This window comes from Melanerpes formicivorus, unplaced genomic scaffold (genome assembly GCF_026170545.1).
Source record: "Melanerpes formicivorus ecotype bairdi unplaced genomic scaffold, bMelFor1.0.p_v2 SCAF_7, whole genome shotgun sequence".
Lineage (NCBI taxonomy): Eukaryota > Metazoa > Chordata > Aves > Piciformes > Picidae > Melanerpes > Melanerpes formicivorus.
The window spans coordinates 10111355-10136067 of NW_027142359.1; the positions used below are offsets into that span (position 1 = coordinate 10111355).

General features: G+C 38.3%; 1 protein-coding gene across 3 annotated transcripts; it reads right to left on the reverse strand.

Moving 5' to 3' along the window:
• Nucleotides 1-1156: 1156 nt before the first annotated feature.
• Nucleotides 1157-24673, reverse strand: STXBP3 (syntaxin binding protein 3). Of its 3 annotated transcripts, XM_068140950.1 has the most exons (20): nt 24543-24617; nt 22588-22665; nt 20310-20359; nt 19555-19636; nt 16450-16526; nt 15756-15834; nt 14352-14452; nt 13673-13827; nt 12805-12895; nt 12464-12588; nt 10892-10996; nt 10285-10342; nt 10028-10093; nt 9510-9590; nt 8681-8819; nt 7665-7771; nt 7125-7223; nt 5591-5676; nt 4047-4195; nt 1157-1842 (listed from the first exon to the last, which is right to left on the reverse strand). In XM_068140950.1, the coding sequence occupies exons 4-20, from the start codon at nt 19631-19633 to the stop codon at nt 1751-1753; spliced, it is 1689 nt and encodes a 562-aa protein (XP_067997051.1). In that variant the 5' UTR covers nt 19634-19636; nt 20310-20359; nt 22588-22665; nt 24543-24617; the 3' UTR covers nt 1157-1750. The 3 variants fall into 3 exon arrangements, with proteins under 3 accessions (XP_067997051.1, XP_067997050.1, XP_067997052.1); XM_068140949.1 differs by lacking the exon at nt 22588-22665 and having other exon boundaries at nt 24543-24673; XM_068140951.1 differs by lacking the exons at nt 19555-19636; nt 20310-20359; nt 22588-22665; nt 24543-24617 and adding an exon at nt 17082-17267.
• Nucleotides 24674-24713: the final 40 nt, after the last annotated feature.

Genomic DNA, 24713 nt, shown 5'->3' on the forward strand with positions numbered 1-24713 from the left:
TAGAAATACAGTGGGGGCCAAGAAAAGTAATCTGTGATTTTCCTTCTGAAACCCATGAAACTGCAAGGACCACAAGCACTACAAGCAGCTAACGGACTTGTGTTATTAGGGATCCTACTCACTGAAGCAGTCTTCTCCCAGGCAACCAGCACCAGAACAAGAGGACACAGTCTCAAGCTGCACCAGGGAGGTTTAGGCTGGATGTTAGGAAGAAATTCTTCACAGAAAGAGTGATGGGCCATCAGAATGGGCTGCCCAGGGAGGTGGTGGAGTCACCGTCACTGAAGGTGTTTAAGAAGAGACTGGATGGGGCACTTGGTGCCATGGTTTAGTTGATTAGATAGTGTTGGGTGATAGGTTGGACTCAATGATCTTGAAGGTCTTTTCCAACCTGGTTAATTCCATTCTATTCTGTTCTATTCAAAGTCTAAGAGAGATGGAAGTCATCACTTCAAGTGAGAAGTGGCACTGCATTGCTTAAAAAAGACAGTCATTTACAGGCAAACCTAAACGGTTTTACCAGTTCATGGAGAGAATACAGACTGTTCATAGAAGCAGAATAGCTGCTGTGTACCACTGACTTGCTACTTCAGAGCTTCTTCCATAATTTGCAGCCAACAGTATCACTGACCTTTTTCTTCCTTATACTCTGATTCTATATCCTTGTAACTTCACTTGTGTCTCCTTATTCTCCTCGGTTTTGCTTTATTTAGCTTAAGAAAACAGCACAGCATAGTAAAACACTCACACCCTTCTGCTAGATTGTTTGGAATGTCCCTGTTACTACTTTGCAGATGAACTTAATAGTTGAAATACTTGCTGTAGATCCAATTGAGAAAACCAGTCTCTTCCATAGAAATATTTTCTACACTACAAGCACTGCTAGACTTTTGTTTATCCTGAGTCACCAAATGAACCTGATGTCCAGAGCAAACATTTGCTTTTCCTTTTCCAATTACCCCTTCTCCTACTCCCTCAGAAGAATTCACGTTTAAATCTGGGAACTTCTATAGCCCAGGCAATTCAACTTCTAAACCAGATGACTATGTAGACACAATCCTAAGGAAGTTTGAACGAAATTCTGGGTTTTTGTAAAAGCTTTAGTAATAAGTCCTGCATATACTTAAAAGTGTACTTCAGTGCACAGTTGGCAGCATTTCTCCAAATTTATTTATTGAAATTAGAACTGCTTAGTACTTCCATCATTAACATTCTGCCTTACCCACCACCATCCAAAAAGAAAAAAACAAAATCGTGATTTCTCACAATTACATATAAAGAATTTTTGTGAGTCAGTTTACATAAATTATTAATTTATGAACTGCATTAAATAATTTTAACATAAATTCATATTTACAAATGTTCTTCTGAAGGTTCTACTGAAGAGCCTAGGCCCTTTTTAATTCAATCATTTTTAGAAATATACTCTATTGTAGAAGGACTTCACAGTGCTCAAAGACAATTCCAGTTTATATATATATATATTCATGGTCATTTTTAGCATATTTGAAAAAACATCTACAGTGCAGCACTGTCTATACTAAATACAACCCAAGAATCATGTGTTGATTTACTCCTCTCTCCTGCTTTCTATTCCCTCCCCCAAAAAAGCAGCACATTTAAATAACAGAATGACAATCTATTAGTCAGAACCATGAAGGGCTCTGGTACAGTACCTGGAAAAGTCAGTTCCATAAGAATATGTACATACTATCTGTCCTTTCCTAATGCACCTTAAACATCACCATTTCTATTCATCCTTAATGCAGACCATATCCTTCGGTTTACTCAGGCTCTTCACATCATCCAGAAGTCTTTTAGGTGTCAAAATATGAGTAGAACCTGACAAGAGAACATAAGTATTAACTGTGGAAGTCTGAAATTATGATTTTTAGATATGCCCTCTTTACAAAAACAAGACCAGTTTCACACTAGGGTTTGGGTTTTTTTTTACCCCTGGAAAACTAAAAAGTACAACAGTTCAAAGTCTTTTCATATTCTATCACATAAAACATCGTCGTATCAATATAAGTATCACCATTAGGTAGGCAGTGTCCCTCCTCCACACACTGAGACATCCAGACACCTGAACTATGACTCTTTAGATACAAGTTTCAAGTCCCTGCTCTGCCTCCTTTGAAACAGAGGCTTGCAACTGGGTCCCTTTTGCTTTATGCTATTGTTCCAGCCTCCAAGAAAAATGCCTGTTCTGTGAAAGGGTGAATTAATGACAGGTTTTATCCTACAATCAAGAAGCCATCTGGATTAGAGATTAATCACAAACAGTAGTTTTCCACAGAAATATCAATTACAGAAAGTTGGCTCTTGTTGAATAACATTTCCTTAAAAAACTTGCAACAAATCCCAATTTTAGAGCAGCCAAAAAAAAAAAAAATCCTTATTATTCTTATGCAATGCACAACCACCTCTCTTGTTCTCCTTGAGAGTGACTGTAACTTCTTCCCTGAAGGGTCACCCTGCAGTTAGATTAGGCTTCTATGGAACCATTAGTTTTAGTAGTTTCAAACTGAACAGGCTAGTATTTCTTGACTTCTCAATCAGAAACACAGGATAATTTTTACCTTGCAGTAAACTGCCCTCAGAAGTCAGGATTACACACAATCTACAAAAATCACCTCTAAGCAAAAGGGAAGATGGTGCTCAGGTTAGTACCAAATATTACAGCGAAAAAGGGACTCACACTAAACATGGCTCTGTAGCAAGTCCCAGATGAAGAAAGACTTGTTAAACTACATTCCTGTTGTCCTGGTCTTTCCATTGCTTCTCAAAACCAGGATAAGCATTAAACCAATACCACCACCAATTAAACCAGCAAACAAAAAATAAGCCAAAAAAACAAAGACACACAAAGACACCTACAACACCACCCAGTATTTTGAGATAACAGACTCTAGGTCTCAGAAAAAAGATTGTCATTGCTTTAGGGAAGAGTGTTTATTTGTTTAAAATTGTGGTAGACAGACTTCATTCTTTTGAAACTGGAGACTAAATTTGAATTCCCATACACAGACATCTCAAACTTAGAATGCTTTAGATGATCCTGCACCTGGACACCATTTGACACTCAAGATGGATATAGGTCTCCGGTAAGGTTTTGAATCTAGAAGGTCTGGTTTGGGGCAAATGTTTTAGCACCTAGATTTAAACACCATTATAGGAAAAGATTATTTGAAGCACAGCAGGTGACACAACAAGCATTTGCTGCAGCTGAAACACCAGTGAGAGATTACCACCCCACCTGGTAATTCTGGTATTTACTGCTGAATCTGAAGATGAGGGACATAACTTCAGTTTTGGAGGGAAGTAGGGGCAGAATGGATACGGCTAACTCATGGTGTGGTTTGTGTAGTCTCAGAAGAAAGCATGACAAGAAGATACTTCAAACTCAGATGAGTTACACTGAAAAACTTTTTCTGGAATTTTGTTCAGGGTTTGTTTTGGTGGGATTTTTGGTTGGTTGTTTTTTGTTTGGGTTTTTTTTGGTTGTTGGTTGTTTCTTGGCATTTAGTTTTGTTCTTTTTGTTTGGTTTTGTTCTGGTTGGTTGGGGTTTGTTTGTTTTACATACTTAATTTTCCTTCCTCCCAAAGTGAATGATTTTGTACCTATCTGCCAGCTTTCCTACTACTTCCACAAGCTATTAAGATTAGTAAGCATAGCTGAAGGTAAAGCACAAGGAGATGCACAAGTCTGTGAGGAAACTGAAAAAAGATATATATGTCTGTTGAAATCTTTTTTTACTACACAAGAGGCTACTTTAATATCACATTTCTCTGACAATTCATGATGATTCTTGTGTAAAGCGTAACTCTATTTCTTGTCCTTAATATCTTGTCAGCATAAAAAAGTGGGAACACAGAGATCAAGCCATCTAGATAAAACTGTGCAGTTCCAAGTATCATTGCAGTTTAAGAAATGTATTGGCTATTGTATTGAGTTTACTGAACTGAAGAACAAAGATCCTTACACTTTCCAGAAACACATGCAGTGAATCCCTACAGACCACCCTTTTCCAAGACCAGCTTACCAATAACAACTTCACAGGACTTGTAGGCTTGAGCAACTTCATAAGCACTGCGCATCTCAGAATACGTAATGCCTCCAATCACAAATATAATCAGTCTTGCACTGCTCTTTCGCTCTTCTTGGTAACTAGCTTTAGGTTTTTGACGTGCACTGTAAACATTTCACAGGAGAACATTTATATGGCTTTACAGGTTAACTCTTGTCAAAGTTACACACTAAAGCAGTAATGCTTTTAATGGCTTTATTACTAATAAATTTAGAGAAATAGATAATTAAAATTATTTTAATAAAAACAAGTTAGCACATTCTGTTATCTACTATTTTGTTATCACAAAGGGGAAAATAAATGCAAAGAAAAAACCAAAACCTTGTTGCATGCACATAAGGGACACTACCAAGCACCTTAATTTTACATAAAATTACTAAGACTAGAAAAGAGGCAGCTGAAGGGAGACCTCATTGCTCTCTACAACTACCAGTAAAGACGTTATAGAGAGGCTGGTGCTGGCCTCTTCTCATGAGTAATTCATAACAGAACAAGAGGGAATGGCCTCAAGCTACAACTGGGTAGGTTTAGACTGGATATTAGGAAAAGTTTTTTCACAGAAAGAGTGGTCAGGCATTGGAATGTGCTGCCCAGGGAGGTGGTTGACTCACCAGCCCTGGATGTGTTTAAAGGTGGTTTGGATGTGGTGCTCAGGGATATGGTTTAGGGGTGAACCTTGTAGAGTAAGGTTATCAGTTGGACTTGGTGATCCTGAGGGTCTTTTCCAACCTGAGTATTTCTGTGATTCTGTGAAAGAGCCTTCAACATCACCGAATCCAACTCCACTGTAACCCAACTGCCATATCCCCGAAGCATCACATATACATGCTTCTTTAAAAAGCTAAGTGGTTTAGGCTTTTCAGTCTACAAATGTGAACAGAATGCCTAAAAATATAAATAAATAACTGGCTATACTCAAATAAGATTCATGTAACTAGGAACAAATGAAAAAAATAAGCTACTAAAATATACTTTCTGACACACATACAGTAATTACAGATCTAGATGAAAGCACTCATGATCTCTCTCTGCTAGGGTGCCAGATTTCTTTAGCCTAGAAGGCAGAGATCCAGTTGCAATGCAACCTCCAGCTTTTCAGAACTTCTCTAAACCACTGCCTGATAACTGGTCAGATGTCTAACAGGCAATGAGAGAGCCTACAGAAGTTGAATTTAACTTACTGAAGTCACTAACTTCAAGAACTCCACCATCACTACCACAGCAGAAGTAACTTTCAGACGAGATTAAAACATTCTTTTGTCACAGTGCGCTAATAATTAATTCCTGAATCTATTACACACTGAAAAGCTCAACGGTTTCACTTCTCATTCTGGAAAGATGGAAATACTATTTCTAAAAGCACAAGTTTCACACATTAACATTGCCTTCTACACATTATTTCACCACATAGTAAGCACCTGTTGTAATGCTTTAGAAATGTACATGTCAAAAACACTAAGAAATGGGTAAATTATGCTCCAGAAAATTAAACTATTTACCTTACTGCTCCTGAACCATTCCAGGTAGGTGGACACGGGGAACAATAAGGCCACTGTTTTGAATCTAGTTTGTTCTCTATAGCATCCTGAAGGGCAAAAAAGAAGATTCACTTTAAACAGCCATGTAGACCCAAATTTCAACTTCCATGCTGGAATTTAATGCCAGCACATGCAATTTCTCATACCAACCAGCTGCAAATTGCTGCTCATAAACAACATCCTTATGTAGCAAAATGCTAGACCACATCATGCTAAGATTTATTACAAGGCTTTTGTATCACAAGGAATTGAGAGTACATGTGTTTTCTGTATAAACATAATACTGTTTTTACTATTCAGATATCACTACCAGCTTTTAATTTGTAATAATCCTAGCATATTTAATTCCCTACTGCAGTAGGTCAAAGGAGTTAGGATGCCTTCAAAACACAAAAGGATGTGTGAGTCACCAAGAACCTACAAATGACAGCACTGGGACAGACTAAAGGTCCAGCAAAGTTTCACACTAGTCACTAACTGTTGCTTAGGAAGGACAGAGCAACTACACTTTGTTTAAACACCCATTGGAAAGAAAGAAAACAAAAAAATAGCCACCTTACCAATAAAAACCAACAAAACTGAACAAAAAACAACCAGCCACCAACCAACCAACCAATCTCACACACACAAAACCCACACAACCAAAAAAAACCAACCCAGAGCTCTAGATTACACTAAACACTGCCAATCATACAACAAGCTGTACAAAAATCTTTCGACTTTCATTTTCTTAATCTTTAAAACTACCTCCAGTAAGAGCATTGCTAAACAGACGTGACCGTTTGAGGCTGTGCCTTTAAGAAAGGGACAGTGCTGGGACACTCTGGCTGAATATTTTGTAAACAAAGACAGGTCTAAATGAATTTCATTGGTAGAACGCAGCTTTAAGTTTTAGTGCAGTTGGAATTTTTCCTCAGTTCGTTCCTTTCCCTCTCCCTTCCAGCTTGCCTGCTTCTGGGCACCTAGCCAGAGCCACCTTGGATAAGATAAGCATTAATCCTGCATGTGCTTGAAGGCCTCTTCCTTAACTGCCTTTCTCTCTCTCTAACCCTTTTTGGGAAAAAAGGGAGGTAGGGGGAGAGAGTGGGGTACAGGGGGGGAACCCTCCTCTGTCTGGAGGAGGGAATTTTGTTCCTGTTTTTTTTCTTTGTTGTATATTTCTGTATATATATTGTAAATACTGTATACCTTGTGTATATCTAACCTGCCTTTTCACATTGCTTGTAAATATAGCATTCTTTTGCTTCTCTGACTGAGTTAGCTGTGTTTTTTTGCCTCTTTGTGGGGGAGGGAAAGCTAGGCCTTCTCTCTCAACCCACTACAACAGAGCAGTCTATTATTCTGTAATACAGACAGACCAGAAATGATCCCTTGGTCTCAACAGTCACATTCAACAAAAGTAACTCAAGATACTAGAGAATTTCAGAAGACTGTTTGTAACTGATTAGTAAAATTCTGCACTGTACCCATGAATTAAGTAGATGGACAAGTTTACCTCCATAACATCCTTGATAACAGGCGTCCACCTAGAAAGTTGGAAAATTTCTTCTGAAGAACGGTCCCTTCTTGGGTGTTTATACTGCTGAGCACCAGACTGAAGAGATTATTAAAACATGGTTGTATTACCTACAGTGTACTTGGATTTTTGAAACTTATTCCCAGTTAACAGAAAGAGGATGGGAGAATCAGTAGCAAAATTTTTACATAAAGAACAACAGTTATTAACTGAAGGATTCATGATACACTAGAAATACTCATTTCAGAAAAAAGGACCTGAGTAAGTTGGCACAGTGCAAAACTAGCCACCATCTGAACATTTTAGAGGCAGTATGATAGGTATCTTACTTTGAAATTCATTCATGATAATTGTTTGAAGGATTTACCTCTTAGACACAACAAAAATCCAAGATTTGCTAGTAATTGCCTGCTTCCAAAAAAAGAGAGACCCGGATAAGCAGTGTTAAGAATAGCTGAAAGAGCTGTAGGCAAGTGCTTGGATGGTAGGAAAATACAAAATGAATAAATAAATTCTTACTGAAGTGATAATAGGAATGCCAAGGTATTTCCAATTCTTTATCATATCACTGTCACTTTCTATTTGTACATTCTGGATCAGCTTGTCCAAGTTCTCCTGGGTAGTTCCTTCAATGTAAGGAAAAGACAACTTAATTGCTGCGTCACTCTAAGACCAATTTTGTCTCACACTCTCAGCTGTTACCTCTTCTTTAATTGTTTGGCCGGTCTAAGTTTAACATAATAATCATATTTCAGATAACATTTTGTATAATGGTTCATTTTGAGAAGACAACTCATCGTTGTTATAGGTTACTTAGAACAACATCTGCCAATTCCCCTCTCCTCTACTACAAATTCCTCCCACTGACAATTTTCAGGTTGCAATGCACATGGAGTTCCCCCTTTAATAGCTTCAAGACTATGCAAAAATGAGAACATTTATGTAGGAGAAGGGCTGTTATCAGATAGGTCTGGGACGGTTATGTTTTTTTCTTTGAGAGAGGAATGTACACCTTATCAGTAACAGAGAGAGACCAGGCAGGATTGGGCTGGATATGTTAAGAAGCTAGTTTGCTAGCATTAACCCATTGTACTCTTTGCTTACATGCATGTCAGTAGAAATGTAACCAATTAGAACTTGACAACACTGCATTAGAAAAATATATAAGTTAACTGTGCAATACAAGAAATGTCTTGCTGGTCTCCACAATAAAGCTCTTGACTTGGAAACATCTTGGCTTCAAATTGTATAGTGGAAGCCATGCCTCATGTTGCTACAAATGGTGGTAACAAATTTACACCATCGCTACAAATACACCATTGCACACATTCAAGAGCTGGAACACTGCTAAAACACTGTATAGATCTGCACTTGTGTTGAATCTTTGAACTTCTTTATCAATAATAATGCCATTAAAGAAGCAGCTACTTGGCCATCAAAAAACAAATACAAAAAAATACCAGACCACCACAAAACTTGAAGAACCATAATACTGAGAGGGAAGGGAGGAAGAAAGAAATAGCAGCTTATCATACCATTTGTGCTGAAGATATACAAGAGAATAGCTCTGATTTTGTCATAGTTCTCATGACTTTTACTGAGCAAAACTGGAAGGAGGACTCTCATTGAGTCTTTCACTTTTTGACCTTCTGCATCAGTTCCAAGAGCCAAGTCCTAAAATAAACAAACAATTAAAAAAAACCCAAAACACAAACACCCAAACAAACAAAAAACACCAAAAAAAACCAACAACCACCACCAACACACCACAAACCAAACACCACACAAATAAGGTGGGTTTAGTGAGTTGTCAAACCAGCAGTAAAAGCCACAACCTAAAACACCACATGATTCTCTCTGTTTTGAAACCATTGGTTTCAATAAAGAATCATGCTGCATCAATGTAAACTCAACATCAGAAGTCTTTCACAATTATTATAGCATTGTAACAACTACATTATAACACTTTTAAACACTTAAATCTGTCATATAAAAAGAAAACTATTTTTTTTAAATTGAGATTGGTAGTATAATGTATGCTTCAGCCTAACAGGTACTTCATTCATAAGACAACTTCACAGGAGTTCTGAGTAAACAAGTATCATTGTCATAGAAACCAGCCAGATACAACAAAAACAAAATTCAAGAAGTACTTCCCTCTACTGGGAGAGTAAAAGCCTTGTACATCTCAACTTTAATACTATTATCTCAGATAGTGATAAAAAAAAGCAAGAGCCATACTACTTTCATCAGTTTTAAAAAACAAACAAACAAAACACCCACCCACACAAGCATCCATTCCTGCAAAGCTAGAATAGCCGCATTTGCAGGAAGTTGTTTGGTTTCTGGTTCCTTTCAACGTACCTGTTCAATTTTACAGAGTCTTTCTAGGTTAGATTTGAACTTGCTCATGCAATCTTCTGCTAAGTTAAGATGAACAACTTGCTGTAAGACAAAACAAGAAAAAGACAAATCCCAAGTTGCCATAACTTGCTTTAAAAAACAAAAATACAAACACATACATCAACCAAACATCTTTAGTGGCTGGAAGAGTCAGTCCTTCAACTATCCCTCATTATCAACATGCATCTTCTGTGTTTTACCCTTGACTGAAGAGACTGACCTCCTAATATATGTTGAAACATTTAACTAGCATGCTGTCTTCAGTCCTCAGAGCAAACAAATAATTTGGTTTCTCACATACAGAATACCATAGAATACCTGGAAAACATTTTTTTTTCCCCTCAAAATTTTACAGTAGGTGAATACAGTAATTTGGAGAAAAGTTATACAGCACACATAACAGCAAAGTGGCAGTGTAGAATTGTACTTCAACACCACAGAAGAATACAGAATAAGTGATGAAATAAAAGACCCCTTACCCTACTGATCTCTTTACGATAGTGTGGCATCTTTTTCATTAACTGGGCCAGAGCAGATATTGATAACTGTGAAGAAATGATACAAGTTGAAAATTTTTCTCCCCCATGTTTGACATAATTATTTCCCTTTCTCTTGCAGCATTGCTCTTTCTTTCCACCCCCAAGAATGCCATAGAGAGAAGCCTCAGTTTTTGTAATAGGGCCATGAATTACATAGATCTGATAAAGTTAAACCAACAATACTTCAAACAGCTTACTTTTCCTTCTGCTGCCTTTTTTTTGGCTGAAACTTCTTTCAAAAGTTTTGGTATTTCCCTGGGGAAAAAAAAAAAAAGAGAAGAAGGAAAAAAAAAAGGAAAATAAGTGCAACAGCACCACAGTTCTTAAATATTTCAAGACCTTTACTTAAAATCTTCAAAGACCTGTGCAACAAGAACTTCCAAATGAACATAAAAGCTTCAAATACAGGAAATACAGGTCTCCTTCAGAAAACACTGAACACTGAATACTTAAGTTAAACATTCTGCTTTGGATATCTGCATAATGTCATTTAATGCAGTAACTTGCTAGTTCTTTATGCAAAGTAATCCCTTGAGATTCCAAAGATCTGAAGATACTGCCCAGAATATAATTTTTTCCCCTATCTTTCAATTAACTGTAATTAATATTAGCAAAATCGCATACTTCCGTAGGTATTTTGTTTTTGAAAGTGTATTTTCTTCCTGGCATGAACTATTTAATAGGGTGCAGTTTACTGCAAATCATCTTCACTACTGCCTGTACTCCTATTTAACAGCTCAAATACACTCTAACAAACTTGTCTAACTTGCATTTTTAACTAGTATTTGTTATTTATTCACATACTCTATCACATCTGCAATATGCTTGTGACGCATCTTCACCCAGAGTTCATCATCTTCCTCCAGAACTGCTTCTTGTTCCTTCCCGGCAGATCCCTCTGTTTTGTATCTTTCAAGAAAAAAAATTTATTTAGACAGTTATTTGGTTTGGGAAGGTTTCTTGTGTTTTCCCCCTCACTCTCATACCTCATTAGACTACTAATAATTATTGTTTACTCAATATACATGCTAATAGTAGTAACATACACAGGTTTTAACTTATAAGCCAAACTACTGCCCAACACAATGTAGTATATAAAATCCTTATGTGAATTAGATCTTTGAACACAAAAAAAGCTGATTACTTTTAAAATGGTACTTCGGAGCAATAGCTTCTGCAGATTCCCTTAAACCAACAGTAGCCAGAATATGAATCATGCATTTACATGCATCTCAATTCCCTTCTGCTTCCAGCATCAGCTTCCCTTTGGCTTCAAATGCAAACTGCATGCAAAGTAATGCACATTAAGATTGCAAAGTGCAGTTTCTTGCATCTAGACATTTTATAACTGAAGGAAAACAAAGTCCCATTCACTAACAAAATAGTCTAAGCAAGACAAATTACTTCACATACACAAGAAACATGCTTCACACCACTTCAAACCGGCTATTATTTTTCTACAAACAGAAACAAATCTATAGAGCAAGACAAGCAATCATACTATGTAGGATTTTCACATCCATAGAAACTCACATAATGTATATGGCCAGGAAGCAGATTTAAAAAAAGTAAAATAAAATTACACCATTAGTTATTAAATTCAGACCATGACTAACCAAAAAAACCCCCACACTCTGCTACATTTTCATACCCAGTAAATTCTATGTCTTCTATGAAAACATTTACTCTGTTTCTGACAGCAGATAAGGCATTCCTGTTTGCTTAACTAAACAATCACCTATTAACTAATCACCTATTAGGTCCTACTTGCTGTAGTAGATCAGAAAGCAAAATCCTAGCAAAATGGTTGGTGTCAGGACAATCCAACAAAGTACATGCCTCGCACAAAACAATGTCACGCTCTTCCAAAGAGTGATAATGCTTATGAACCAAACATGGCCTACTTAAAGAGTGTGTTTTGGACAGAAATAGGCACATTTTAATAACTATAGAAGTTGTATGAAGCTACAGAAGCAAGCATTCCTGAGAAATAACTGTGCTTTTCCCTCCATATTCAATTACTGGTCTTGTTAGGTCAAGAAGGTTGAGAGAACAGAAGAAAAGGTAGAGAACCTGAACATGCACTGCCAAGGTTCGCTTCAAGAGTAGTATAAAGTTCTTTGGTTTTCAAAAACTGCAGTTTGTTAGACTCAAAATTTGAAAATATCAATTGGATCCTTCCTAATCTCAGCTAAATGAGCAAGTTAAAATGAGGAAATTGCAAATCCAAGAGGAAAGGCCAGTAAGTACTGGAGCAACCCTTACATAATGTAAGCAGTTAACAGTGCTATGGCACAACTCAGCAAAACACTTCAACAGATTTTTTTATATTGAAGAATAAAGCATTTATGTCTGTTAACAAAAAAAAATACTTGCTTGTAAATGTCATTTTCAATTGGTAGCAGATCATATGCCATTGCCTGGAAGGTGAGTTCATGAAGTACAGTCGATACTGGGTCAAAGCCACGATCAATTATTATTAATTGGGAGTGCGTTTTAGTCTAGAAAATCATCACATAAGTAATTAGTTTGATCACACAAATATTTGCTTACATACATATTTACTACATTAGTTACTACCACTATGTTACTTCCATACACAGAAACAGCTAAATGGCAACTAGTTGCCTTTATTAATAAATAAAATCTGGTTTTGTAGAATGTATTGTCAAAGCCTGTTCCAACACAAGAAGCAAACATTTTAGTTCACTTTCTACCTTTATTTGGCTTTTCTCATCAGTCTTGTAGTAGTTTTCAAGGTTTTTTTCAACTAGTTGTGCAAGTTTGCTGGCTTTATCAGTTGGTCCGCTGGGAGAAAAGGAAGCATGCAAAAGTAAGTTTCTCATAAAAACACTAAACTGCTACCTTTCAGTCAGAAAGAACTCCCTAGCTTGATCCTCTGGTTTCACAAGCAGTTTCTGAACTCCATTCTAAAATATTTCCAATACATTTTCACTCTTATATTACAGGTATTTCACACAGTAGAAACAGCTTCAGCCAAAAGACATTAGCTGGCAGATGGCCCAGCACCTACAAGTCTCATCCAGAGGCAGGAAACAAGAAAGACAACAGCACAAAAGGAAGAACAGTGAATTAATTATTTCTTTGCTACCTTCACAGAGAATAAGGCACTGCTTCACATGACACCACAGAATGAAACTCCTGGGCATAATTTCATATGCCTACTTAGACTTCAAGTCTACCACTGTGTACTCTGTCAAAGCCCGAAGGAGGCATTCTCCTCAATATCTCTACTAAAGAGACATTCAGTTGCCATTTGCCTCAAAAATGTATGAACCACAGTTGTTCTGCTACAGTATCATGCATGACACATGATTAGTGTCATCCTACTGATCACACACCAAACAAGCAGTTCATAACAAAACTGGGTACAGTTAAGTACTGCTGCATGAAATCTGCCTACACATAACAAATGCCTATCATTTCATATTTTAGAGTTGTGGATTAACAAAGCAATTAATCCACAATAAAAGAAAGCATACTGCAGCCTTAAGCTATTTTCAAACACTATGGGGAGTCCTAGAAGTGAAAGCACTACACCATATACTGCTATTTTTGCCCCACCTTTTATATCGTACTCCTGGATTCTCATCTAGTGTGGCACATAAGGTAACAATTTGTTCAGCCATTACTTGCATTACAGCATCTTTATCCTTTGCCTTGTCCAGAGTTGGACTGTAACAGCGGTAAAATGCATCTGGGACATTGAGAGTAAATACCTGTGTAAAGCACAACCAAGGAAAGAAAGAAAGAAAAAGAAAAATTACATTGTCTGTTCCTAAAATATGTTTCTCCTTAGTTCTCTTATTCTATTTGCTCTCCTTTTCTCTTTTTCAAGCAGTTAGTTTCACTTATTCCTAAGCACCAGCCTAACCAGTCTGTCAAAATAGCCCCTCAGGATAAGTACTAATAAACTTCACTGCTTGTTAAAGACAAACCAGAATACTTTCCCTCTATTAAGGAACAGATTTCCTCTCTGACCTCTCTAATGCAACTGACTCCAAGTCTTACAAAGAGGTCAAGTGCAAACAGTAAATCTTTGAGTACAAGAGCATTGGTTTTCATCCAATAAAAATACAGACTATCACTGGAAATAGGCCAGAAAGGCAATGTATCTTACGGGCAGTTTGTCAGTAAAACAAAATCAAAGCTATCTTCTGTTTAATTGTTTTCTGGGCAGGTCAGCAACACTTGGAAATAGTCCTCCAGACTAATTACTGTTGAGATAAAGAATGAAACGCACCTGAGACTCATAAGGGAAGAAGGAAATGTTGATCTCTTTGCATCTTCTTATTGATTTTGCACAGGAAGACTTAATTTTATTGAAGAGGTTGTCAGGACAAACTTTAAAAAAAAAATCTACATATAAATCATCTGTGTGTATGGCAGCTGCTAATTCACTTATAAACTCACAGTGTGCAGAACAGACAACTCTAAATTGAGAACTAACTAACAGTAACACACAAAAGAGTTGCCAAATCTTCCTAAAGTGAAAGGAAAAGTATAATCAATACATTTTCAAAAAGCATCGCTGGTCATTTGTTGCTAACTTTTGGCAGTCTGCAGCAGTGAAGAATATTGATTTTATCAAAGCAAAAGTTTCTGCTATTTCTTCTACAGGGCAGAGAAAACATTTCCCAAGCTATAAAAAAAAAGGACAAACAACATGTACACACCAAGCAGGAAAACAAAGAAATATGGAAATTAATTCAAGATCTCAAAGATGTTCCACTACGCCACAGCCTGCCATGCTGGATCTCAGTCTGGAAACTGAATGTAAGGACTATTTGGAGAACACCAATACTGCACAGACTTGGAAGGGATAGCTAGTTCGCCAACTCTTCTCATACTGAAGAGTTTAGGCCAGTATCCAAACTGAAACATTGGACACTTGCAACAAAGGAATATGCAGCAAGACAGCAGTATTTTTTTCAGAACAAGAACTGCTCTATCAGCATAAAATGAAACAAGAAACCAAGAGGTTTTCATAATAAATTGGCAACTGCATCAAGAACATTCAGTCTATGGTCTGCACCATCCACAGACGTCCACAGAAGACAACCACAACTCACACGCTGCTTTCAGCAGCACATTTGGGTTCCTGTTTGCCCTTAACACACAGCTACAGTAATTTGCACTAATTGTCTCTGCTTCGCAATTCATATCATGCAAGAATGGACTAAGTAGGTACCTGCTTCAGGGTGATGGGAGAAAGCTGGCTCACAAGCCTGAATGAACAGCCTTCAATAATCAATTGAAAAACATTGTTATTGCAGCAAATTCTCCATCTGTATTTTTGACTTACTTTCTTCATATGTGATACATAGTTTTACTTGAATTGTCTGTCCCCATACTCTCCCACACAGGAGAGGACTGGGATACTTTAAAAATGAAACGAGATTACCTACATTAAAAGCTGAGGTGGGGAATGATTCATGTTTGGCAATTGCAAAAGAAATTACTACTGCCACACAGCATGGTGACCAAGTCCTGGCAACCCAAATATGGTTAATGACTGGAGTCTCTAATCTTATCCCAAGAAACAGGATCAAAAGTTTTCATACACTAAACTACAAGAAAGAAAATGAGGAAGCTTCCTTATTTACATATATAAAGCTATCAAACTACAACATAAAAGTTTACTTACAGTCAGTGAAATACACATATGCTGCTTTGTATCTGCTGGATGATTTAGTGATGAAGTCATCAATAAGTCCATCCACAGACTAACAGGGGGAGGAAAAGTAAGGGATTAAAAAAAAAAAAAAAAAAAAGTCATTGCAGTATTTTTCCTTTCCTCACATACCAAAGCTCCTCCCTCCCCTCCTCCTGCCCTGTTTATTACTTAGTCCTGACTAGGAATGCTGCAAATGAACATGTATAGGAACAGAAAACACTTAAGTATGAGAGTTAATTCCAGACCAACAAGGTCAGTCATGCACCAAGATAACTTCAGGAAGCACACAAAGCAGAACACATGCATCGTTTTCCACCTCTAACAGTGCTGACATTCTCTCAAGAACTACAGTAAACTCTTATTGAAGCCATTACTTTGAATGCTGTTACTCAGTGTATTGCACATTTACTCGATAAAACATCTCTTTCAGTGAGGTCAGCAGTATCTAAGCAATGAAACAGTGCCTCCACTGATCAGAAGGTACATGTTTGCAACACACTCTATGATGACACCTCATTGTCTTTTCATTAGGCAAAATGAAGTGTAAATGAAGCATCACACAGAGGAGTATCACACTACATAGTTGTACACAGTAAATAAATGTTTTAAATGCTTGGTTTTTTCAGTCTGAAAGATCTAATTGCATTTTCTTCAAAATACTAACCTTTTTGGTGGGGGTTATGAAATATATTGCATTCATTTGTGGGACAGGCTCACGGGTTTTATATACGTTCTCCACCACTATAAAGTAAATATTATATTGTTATAATTTAAAGTAAATATTATATTGTTATAATTTAAAGTAAATATTATATTGTTATAATTTAAAGTAAATATTATATTGTTATAATTAAGAACTTTATGGATCGGTAAGGAAAGAACCACACATTTTAGTATACAGGTGATAAAACAACACCAATCAAGCTGACCACAAAGTCAGTGGCAAAGACCCATCTTCTGCAAAGAGAACTCTGATATTTATTTAAACATATCAAGTTACCACAAGAATTATTCTACTCTCAGTCTACTGTCAACTAAATTTGTAAGACTATTTTTTTCCTGACTATCTACACAAGCAGGATTTTCCCCTCATACAGAAAGATACAGCAATACAAACATGCTCAAACTATGGGGCCCAGGATGAAATATCTTGCAAGAGAACTGCCTCAGCAAAATTGTTCTTTCTCCAAGACACTGAAGAAGCAGCAGAATGAAATGATGCAGGACATCATTTTGGACTAGAGCCTCTTCTGTCTTTTGTTGTAATCCTTGTTTGCCTATTTCCTGTGCACTTACTCTGTTTCAATATAATTGCAGGCACAAATTAGACATTTTTTGCAAATCAGCTTCACTCAGCTCTTGAGTTTTCTTTGTTTATTATAGTGTTGCAGTACACTAGCTTGAGAATGCAGAGAAATTCACGCTGCTCAGTAATTTTGAGGCAGAAGAATAAAGACCAGTAATCAGGCATCTGGATGCAGAAAGACAGGCTCTTTTCAGTAGCACATTCTCTAAAAATAAAAGGTTTGTAACTAATTAACAGGATAAGTTTCTCAGAGAGGGTAAGTATTACTTCTTCCTATTAAAAATACATACCAAAAAATGAAATGTGAACATCTTGGCTATTATACTCCCAGAAAAATCATGTAATACTAAATAGTTGGAATAAGAAGTGTCTTGCTACTTACAGAAAATTAACTAAATCTGAACCTAAAGCTACTTAAAAAGTAGGTTAATTTACATTTTGCATATGCTTATAAATTTCAAAACCAGGCAGGTAAAAAGTTTGGTGGGGTGGCACACTAATAAACATCACAGGAATGGCAGTCATAAAGAGCAACTTTGAAATGTGTTTTACGATAGGAAAAAAATAACATGAAGTTATAGGGAAGAAAAGTGTGTGAAATTTACACAAAGAAATTTACATGTAAAAAACCAAAGTCTTATCTGAACAGCCATACTGCATAGTCAAGCTCTATCCCAATCCACCTATTACTCACTTCTGACAGTGGTCAGCATCAAGGAAATGGAGCAACATTCCAGCAGACAAAGAAACAGTACTTCACTAAAGCCTACTCATAGACTCATAGAATCAATAAGGTTGGAAAAGACCTCAAAGATCATCAAGTCCAACCTGTCACCACAGACCTCATGACTACTAGACCATGGCACCAAGTGCCACGTCCAATCCCCTGTGGAACACCTCCAGGGACAGTGACTTCTCCACCTCCCTGGGCAGCCCATTCCAATGGCTAAAGACTCTCTCGGTGAAGAACCTTCTCCTCACCTTGAGCCTAAAGTTCCCCTGGTGCAGCTTGAGACTGTGTCCCCTTGTTCTGGTGCTGGTTGCCTGGGAGAAGAGACCAACCCCTTCCTGGCTACAACCACCCTTCAAGTAGTTGTAGACAGCACTAAGGTCTCCCCTGAGCTTCCTCTTCTCCAGGCTAAACAAGCCCAGCTCCCTCAGTCTCTCCTCATAGGGCTTGTGCTCTAGGCCTCCCACCAGCCTCGTTGCCCTTCTCTGGATATGCTCAAGTGTCTCAATGTCCTTCTTAAATTGAGGGGCCCAGAACTGGACACAGTATTCAAGGTGTGGCCTAACCAGTGCTGAGTACAGGGCACAATGACTTCCCTGCTCCTGCTGGCCACACCATTTCTGATACAGGCCAGGATGCCATTCGCCTTCTTGGCCCCCTGGGCACACTGCTGGCTCATGTTCAACCAGCTGTCAATCAGTACCCCCAGGTGCCCTTCTGTTTGGCAGCTCTCCAGCCACTCCGACCTCAGCCTGTAGCGCTGCATGGGGTTGTTGTGGCCAAAGTGCAGCACCCAGCACTCCTAACCTGTTTGGAAAAGTGATAATCCAATTGTTGTTAATGTTGTTTGTGTGTTTATTCTAGTTACATAATTCATTGCTGTAATCAAGTCTTAAGGTTTGTTGTTTTGTTTGGATTTGTTGGTTTTTTTTTTCTTTAATTACATTTTTATTTAACCTTTTCTTGAAATGAAAGCTTTCTGTATCTGCACCATACACAACTAAGATGTAATTTCTTGCCTCCCTCACATCCACTTCCTTGAAAACACCTCTCATCAGTTCATCTGTTACTGTGTCCTACTCTCATCTCATCTTCAGTATTTATCTGCCTTTATAACCTAACTCTGCTCTTCATGAGCACAAATTAAATCAAAGCAACAAAAATAACTGATTTACAGAACACACTAGAAAAAAAACCACAGAGACTAATTTTCCTATTCTTGTATGTTTTACTCCATTCCCTTAGTTCTTTACTGAACTCATTTTCCCTTCACTTCAACTACCAGATCCTTAAAATCAGTCTGTGACAGACAGCTTTCTCATCTACCCCATCCTGGGCATTAGCAAAGAAACACACACTTCCATCCTCCCCTGAAAAAAACCTCCCACCACAAAACAACCCAAAACCCCCAAACAAACCATGTCAACACAATTTTAAAAAGCACAAAAGCAGCAACACAAAGTCCCAAGAACACAGCCATTTTTTTGCTAAAGACTTTTTAAAAGTAGGTTTAGCTTCTATGTAAAGAAACATTACATTTTGCATTTAAAAAGATTTTAAAACACAATCAGTTAATTACTTTACAAAGCAGAATGACTGCTAGTCTAATATCCCAGAGCCACTTGTCTTCATCAACCAAATTAAGGCAGTATCGTGCAAGGCTACCATAATTTCCCCCTCCCGTGTGTTACCAAGATATTGCCACCTGTATGTATAACAAAAATTATGCTCACCTGTGATACCTTCTGCCAGTAGGTCAGTCATTCTGCAGCACAGTGACAGTAATTTAGTAGTGTAATCATCTAAAAGCATTATCTAAAAATATTTTAAAAAATACAAGTATTTAGATCACCAACTATAGCAAACCACTGTTATTTCCTTAACAACCTGCCATAGGAACCTGAAGCTGAAATCTATTTTATTAGCATGTATTTTTTAATCACATGCATATAGCCACTTTGCAGTAGAAATTAATCAGGAGGCAGTTCCCTACATACATGATTTCACCAGATGAGCTCCATCTTAAGTAAGCAGATAGTCCCCAATACTTCTCCTAGAAAGCATTTTAACACTCACTTTGACACAAGTCTTTTAAATTTCTGCTAATTTATCCTATGGCCTGATTAAACAGATCTATACTTATTCTAAAACTGTTTTACAGCTTAAGCAGCTTTAGCAGGTACTGTACTGCTGAATCCCACCCCACATCTACTGCACAGCAGTTGAAGTCTTTCAAAAGAAAAATGAAGATAAACAGAAGCAGTTCATTTTGTCTTCAAAACTTGAAAATTGAGACAACTGCTTGCTCTACTACATTAGACTTTAGATTTCCTTATACAGAAATTTGAGTTAACTAAAATCCATTACTTGGACAGAACACAATATTAAGTGAAGGTACCAGACATGAACTGTTTTGTTGTTGCATACTCTGTTGATACTCGTTCTAAGTGATTCTAACTTTCTTACAAAACTTAAAACCGAAGTATACCTTCCATTCTTCTTCTTTCCTGCAGTCATCAAATACTGATGATTTCAGCTCTGTGAGAAGAAACAGAGGTAGTTTACCAGTCAGAGGAATTATTAATTAAAAAAAAAAATAATTATTTACCCATTTAGATGCCTATGTTTAGAGCCCTTAAAAAGAACACAAACTTTTTTTTTTTTCCCTTTTTAATTAATACTTTTACAGAATTGCATGGCTGCACATGGTTTCAGAAAGATGTAGCTCAATTTTATTCCAATAATAAACAGTTCCATTAAAAAAAATAATGGTCTGAATGATGACAGAACTGTAAATATTTCACCTTTTTTTGTTTTCCTTATAGTGAGCTTCAAGTGGATTGTGCACATGCAAAATGTTAAGCTACTCTAAGGAAAGGCAGCTGGACCAACACATTCACAAAGACACACATTTTTAAATACATGCCTAACTTCAGACATCCTTTCGCTAGAATTCCAGAATAAGCCTAAGAAAACACTAGTTCTTTCAGGAATTTGAAGTGATCTTAAATAAAGTAGTCATCTTTTCCTACTATGACACCTTTGGGATAAACATGAGTTAAAAAGCTTGTACATTTCATTTCAGTTTCACCAACTCTTAACACTGCTCCACACAGAACACTCTCAAGAAGTCCTACTTTATGCTTTTCATGGTTGCATCTTACAAAGATGTCCTACACAGACTTCCACACTAATGTGTTTCTTTTGCAAGATGAAAAGAGGAAGCTCAGGGGTGACCTCATTGCCCTCTACAACTACCTGAAAGGTGGTTGTAGCCAGGAAGGGGTTGGTCTCTTCTCCCAGGCAACCAGCACGAGAACAAGGGGACACAGTCTCAAGCTGCACCAGGGGAGGTTTAGACTCAAAGTGAGGAGAAGGTTCTTTACTGAGCGAGTCATTCATCATTGGAATGGGCTGCCCAGGGAGGTGGTGGAGTCACTGTCCCTGGAGGTGTTCCAAGAGGAGACTGGACACGGCACTTGGTGCCATGGTCTAGTCATGGGATCTGTGGTGACAGGTTGGACTCAGTGGTCCTCGAGGTCTCTTCCAACCTTAGTTATACTGCGATACTGTGATGAGTACTTTATGCTGCAGCTTTTCAAAACATTCAAGCTACTTTTGCAGCATTAACATTATTCATAGCAACCCAAAAAAACTCACTCCACCTAATAAACTCAAAAAAAGCTTGTAAAATTTATTCTAGCAAAAAACACATTTCCAGGATACCCTTAGTGTATTTTGTTTATGCTACTAAACAACAGAACTTGAGCTCAGTTCTCCTAAGGCTTTTTCTGCTTATACAATTTCCAAAGCCTGTTATCATTCCTCAAACTTGCCCTCTGCCTTGCTTCTAGTTAAACATCCTTCCTCTTATAGACAATCCATAGTTTACAACGCGTTCAAGGTCTGTTTGGACTGGTGTAGAGACTCCTATTACTTTTTTAATATAATCTCTATAAAACTCCAGAACACTCATCATAACTGCTACCAAGATGTGTTTGTTGGCAACATCTGAATCCAGAATGCAATACAGGCACATTTTGTCCTGTAACTTTTATATTGTGTATTTGTTACTTACATTTTTTCTAGGTTTGTATACAAAGCATAAAACCCAAGTCTTCAATTTCATGAACATAATATTTTCCTCACTCTTGTGAGGGAACTAATCCTTAGTATTACAGAGTTCTTTTTAATAAACGGAGTGCCTGAGAGCTTTGTCCAAAAGCTTCAAATATATTTTACTTACAATACTATAAAATAAACCAGAACATACAAATTAATAATCCAGTTCTATCAAACAGAAATCAGCTTTTTCCTGCTACGAAATGTAATTCCAAGCTGTCAATGCACCATGTGCAGCATACCTGCCCCTACAGCATTCCAACTGCTGGTTATTTTGTCTTTTATGTGCAGCTGCTTTACCCTAATAATGACCTAGACTGGTCTACAGGTTCTCAAAATCATCTCATTTGTTTGCAGTAAGCATTCTGAATGCACCAAAAGCAATCATAAACCCAGGCAGCGCTCCATCTTTCTCAAAGCTTTAATTTCCTTCTCACAAATTTCATAAGCAACCATAAAATTTAACTACCCTCTCTAGTTATTTTGATTCTGTGAATGCATTCAATTAGTTTAAGGCATTTTGTCTCCCAATTTTTACTCCCTGATCCAGAAAATAACTATACACAACCCTCACGAAACAGCACACTGCTAAATCCCTGTGTGAAAAAAAAAAAAAACAGCCAAACAAAAAAAGCAAACCACACCTTAGCAAAGTTAATGATCCATTTATAGCATGCTTCCTGAAGAAAGGACTACAACAGCTTTCACTGTATGCAAGTGCTCTGGAAATGAAATTGCAGACATGCTGAGTCATTTATACAGATGACTACACCCAAGACTAGTCTAGAATCTTATGCACGTCTACAACAGATTTTAAAGTTGTAAGAAAAACTAAAGACAATTCCTTGGGAAAATAACCTTATTACAGGTAAACACAGATGTAATGTATAGTTAAATTTTATCTTACTGCCTCCTACATACTGGTAGCTTCCCCTGCTCCCATAACCATGAACTGACAACAAGCTTTGGTGAAGTAGGTTTTTTCCCCCCACACTCTTCCTTATGGTTAGATCCATTCTGAAATTGCACCTTACAGAGGGGGTATCATGATAGAAAGCACTGCATCAGAACACAGCTACAACGTTCTTTGCACAGATAATACAGGTACTCTTCTGTGAATAAGCAAAGGAGTTTTGTAAGACACACACCACACATGATTTTCAGACAACTAGCCTAAAAACAACACACAAACACACGCGCTGAAACATTTAAAGCAGCAGTTTATGGCCTTGAATTATCCATAAACAAAGTGTCTAAAAGCATCTAAAACTTACTTCATCAATTTTTATTTGCGGTTGCAATCTTGGAAAGACAAGAGTTATCTAAACAAGCTTTTTCAGAAGAATCACTTTTTGAAAAGTTTGTAACATAAATGTTTTATTACTTGCACTGCTTCACCATCACTCTTTCCTCCTCAAGGTCACGTCCAAACTAGCAAAGTAATTTTCAAAAGCCTTTATACACTTGGATGACCCTCTAGCATTCTCATCAAGTTCCCTCCTTCCTTTTAAAGCCTGTCTTCTGTAACACCTCAGAACACGCGTCCAAGGCACAAAATGACACAAGAGTGAGCCTGGGCACACGCAGCAGCAAAAACAGAGATTTCTAAAGGTCACGTTTTAAACAAACGCGAGCAGGCCACAAATGTCAGCAGTCGAGCACTGAACACCACTGAACAGTCTGCTTTCCTTTGACGCCCTTCTTCTTGTTTTCTCTTCCACGCAGCTCGTAAGGTAGCAGGATCTTCCCATTGCAGCGAGTGAGTCACTAGGCTGGCTCAGCTGTACATGGAGTCACAACTTCAGCGTATTACACCCGGTCTCACACTGCCTGAAACGCTATTAGCTACTACTCCAGTAAAACATGGAGCAGTTACAACCCATTTTTTTCTAACAAACACCGGGAGAACTTGTTCCTAAACATGGCGACAAACCCCTGCAGTTCGTTTATTAGAGTATCTGGGAAAACCTCCAGCTTCTGAATACCGCCAGTGCCACTTGGGGCAAAAAAACTGAGAGCCCTTTCTAAAGCCTTGAGCACTCTTCAAAACTTCCATATAGAAAGCAACAGGAACGAAAGTCCTTGAAGAGCTGACGCTATACTCTATGTGGTTCATCCTGATCTAGGAATAACGTAAAACGTTTCCACCCAGGTGCTATTAGTGCAGGTTACAAGCGGCACCGCCACAAGCCAGGGCAGCCGCCTCCGCCACCCCGCCGAGTGCTAGCTGAATCAGCTGGGGATGAGCATTAACCTCCAGCCTACTGCCACAAAACAGGCTCTGCCACACAACAGGCTCTCCGCTGAACCGACTGGGCCCGGCCCAGCCCTCCCACCATCCACGGCAAGCCTAGTCGCCCCTCAGCTTCGACAGCCAGCACTCCTCCTAACGCGCCTCCGGGGGCGCCATGAGAGACCCCAGACCCACTCTCGACGGCCAGGGGAACTCCAGCCCCAAAGCGCCGGGCGACGGGGAAAGGGTATGCCTCAGCAGCGCCGACTGTGGCGAACACTCCGGCAGACCGAGCGGCCTAATGCGCCGCCCACCGAGCGACCCCCAGCCGCTCCCAGCCCCGGACCACGAGAACTCCACACTCACTCTGCCACACCAGGTTCTTCAGCCCCCTCACCGCCGGCGCCATCTTGCTTTCAAGCACCGCCTCGCACCGCTGGCACTCCACCTCTCCTCTCCTTTCCTCTCCTCTCTTCTGCCCGGCCCCTTCGTGCGCGTTTCAGAAGCAGGGCGGAGTGCCCCGACTGCTCGTGAGGC

Coding starts and splice junctions, on each gene's coding strand:
- STXBP3 (XM_068140949.1), bottom strand. CDS start 24,585: ATGGCGCCGGCGGTGAGGGGGCTGAAGAACCTGGTGTGGCAGA. Junction 12,589..12,804: donor ATGAGAAAAGCCAAATAAAG/GTAGAAAGTGAA, acceptor ATGATTTTCTAG/ACTAAAACGCACTCCCAATT. Junction 8,820..9,509: donor GACTCTGTAAAATTGAACAG/GTACGTTGAAAG, acceptor TGTTTATTTTAG/GACTTGGCTCTTGGAACTGA.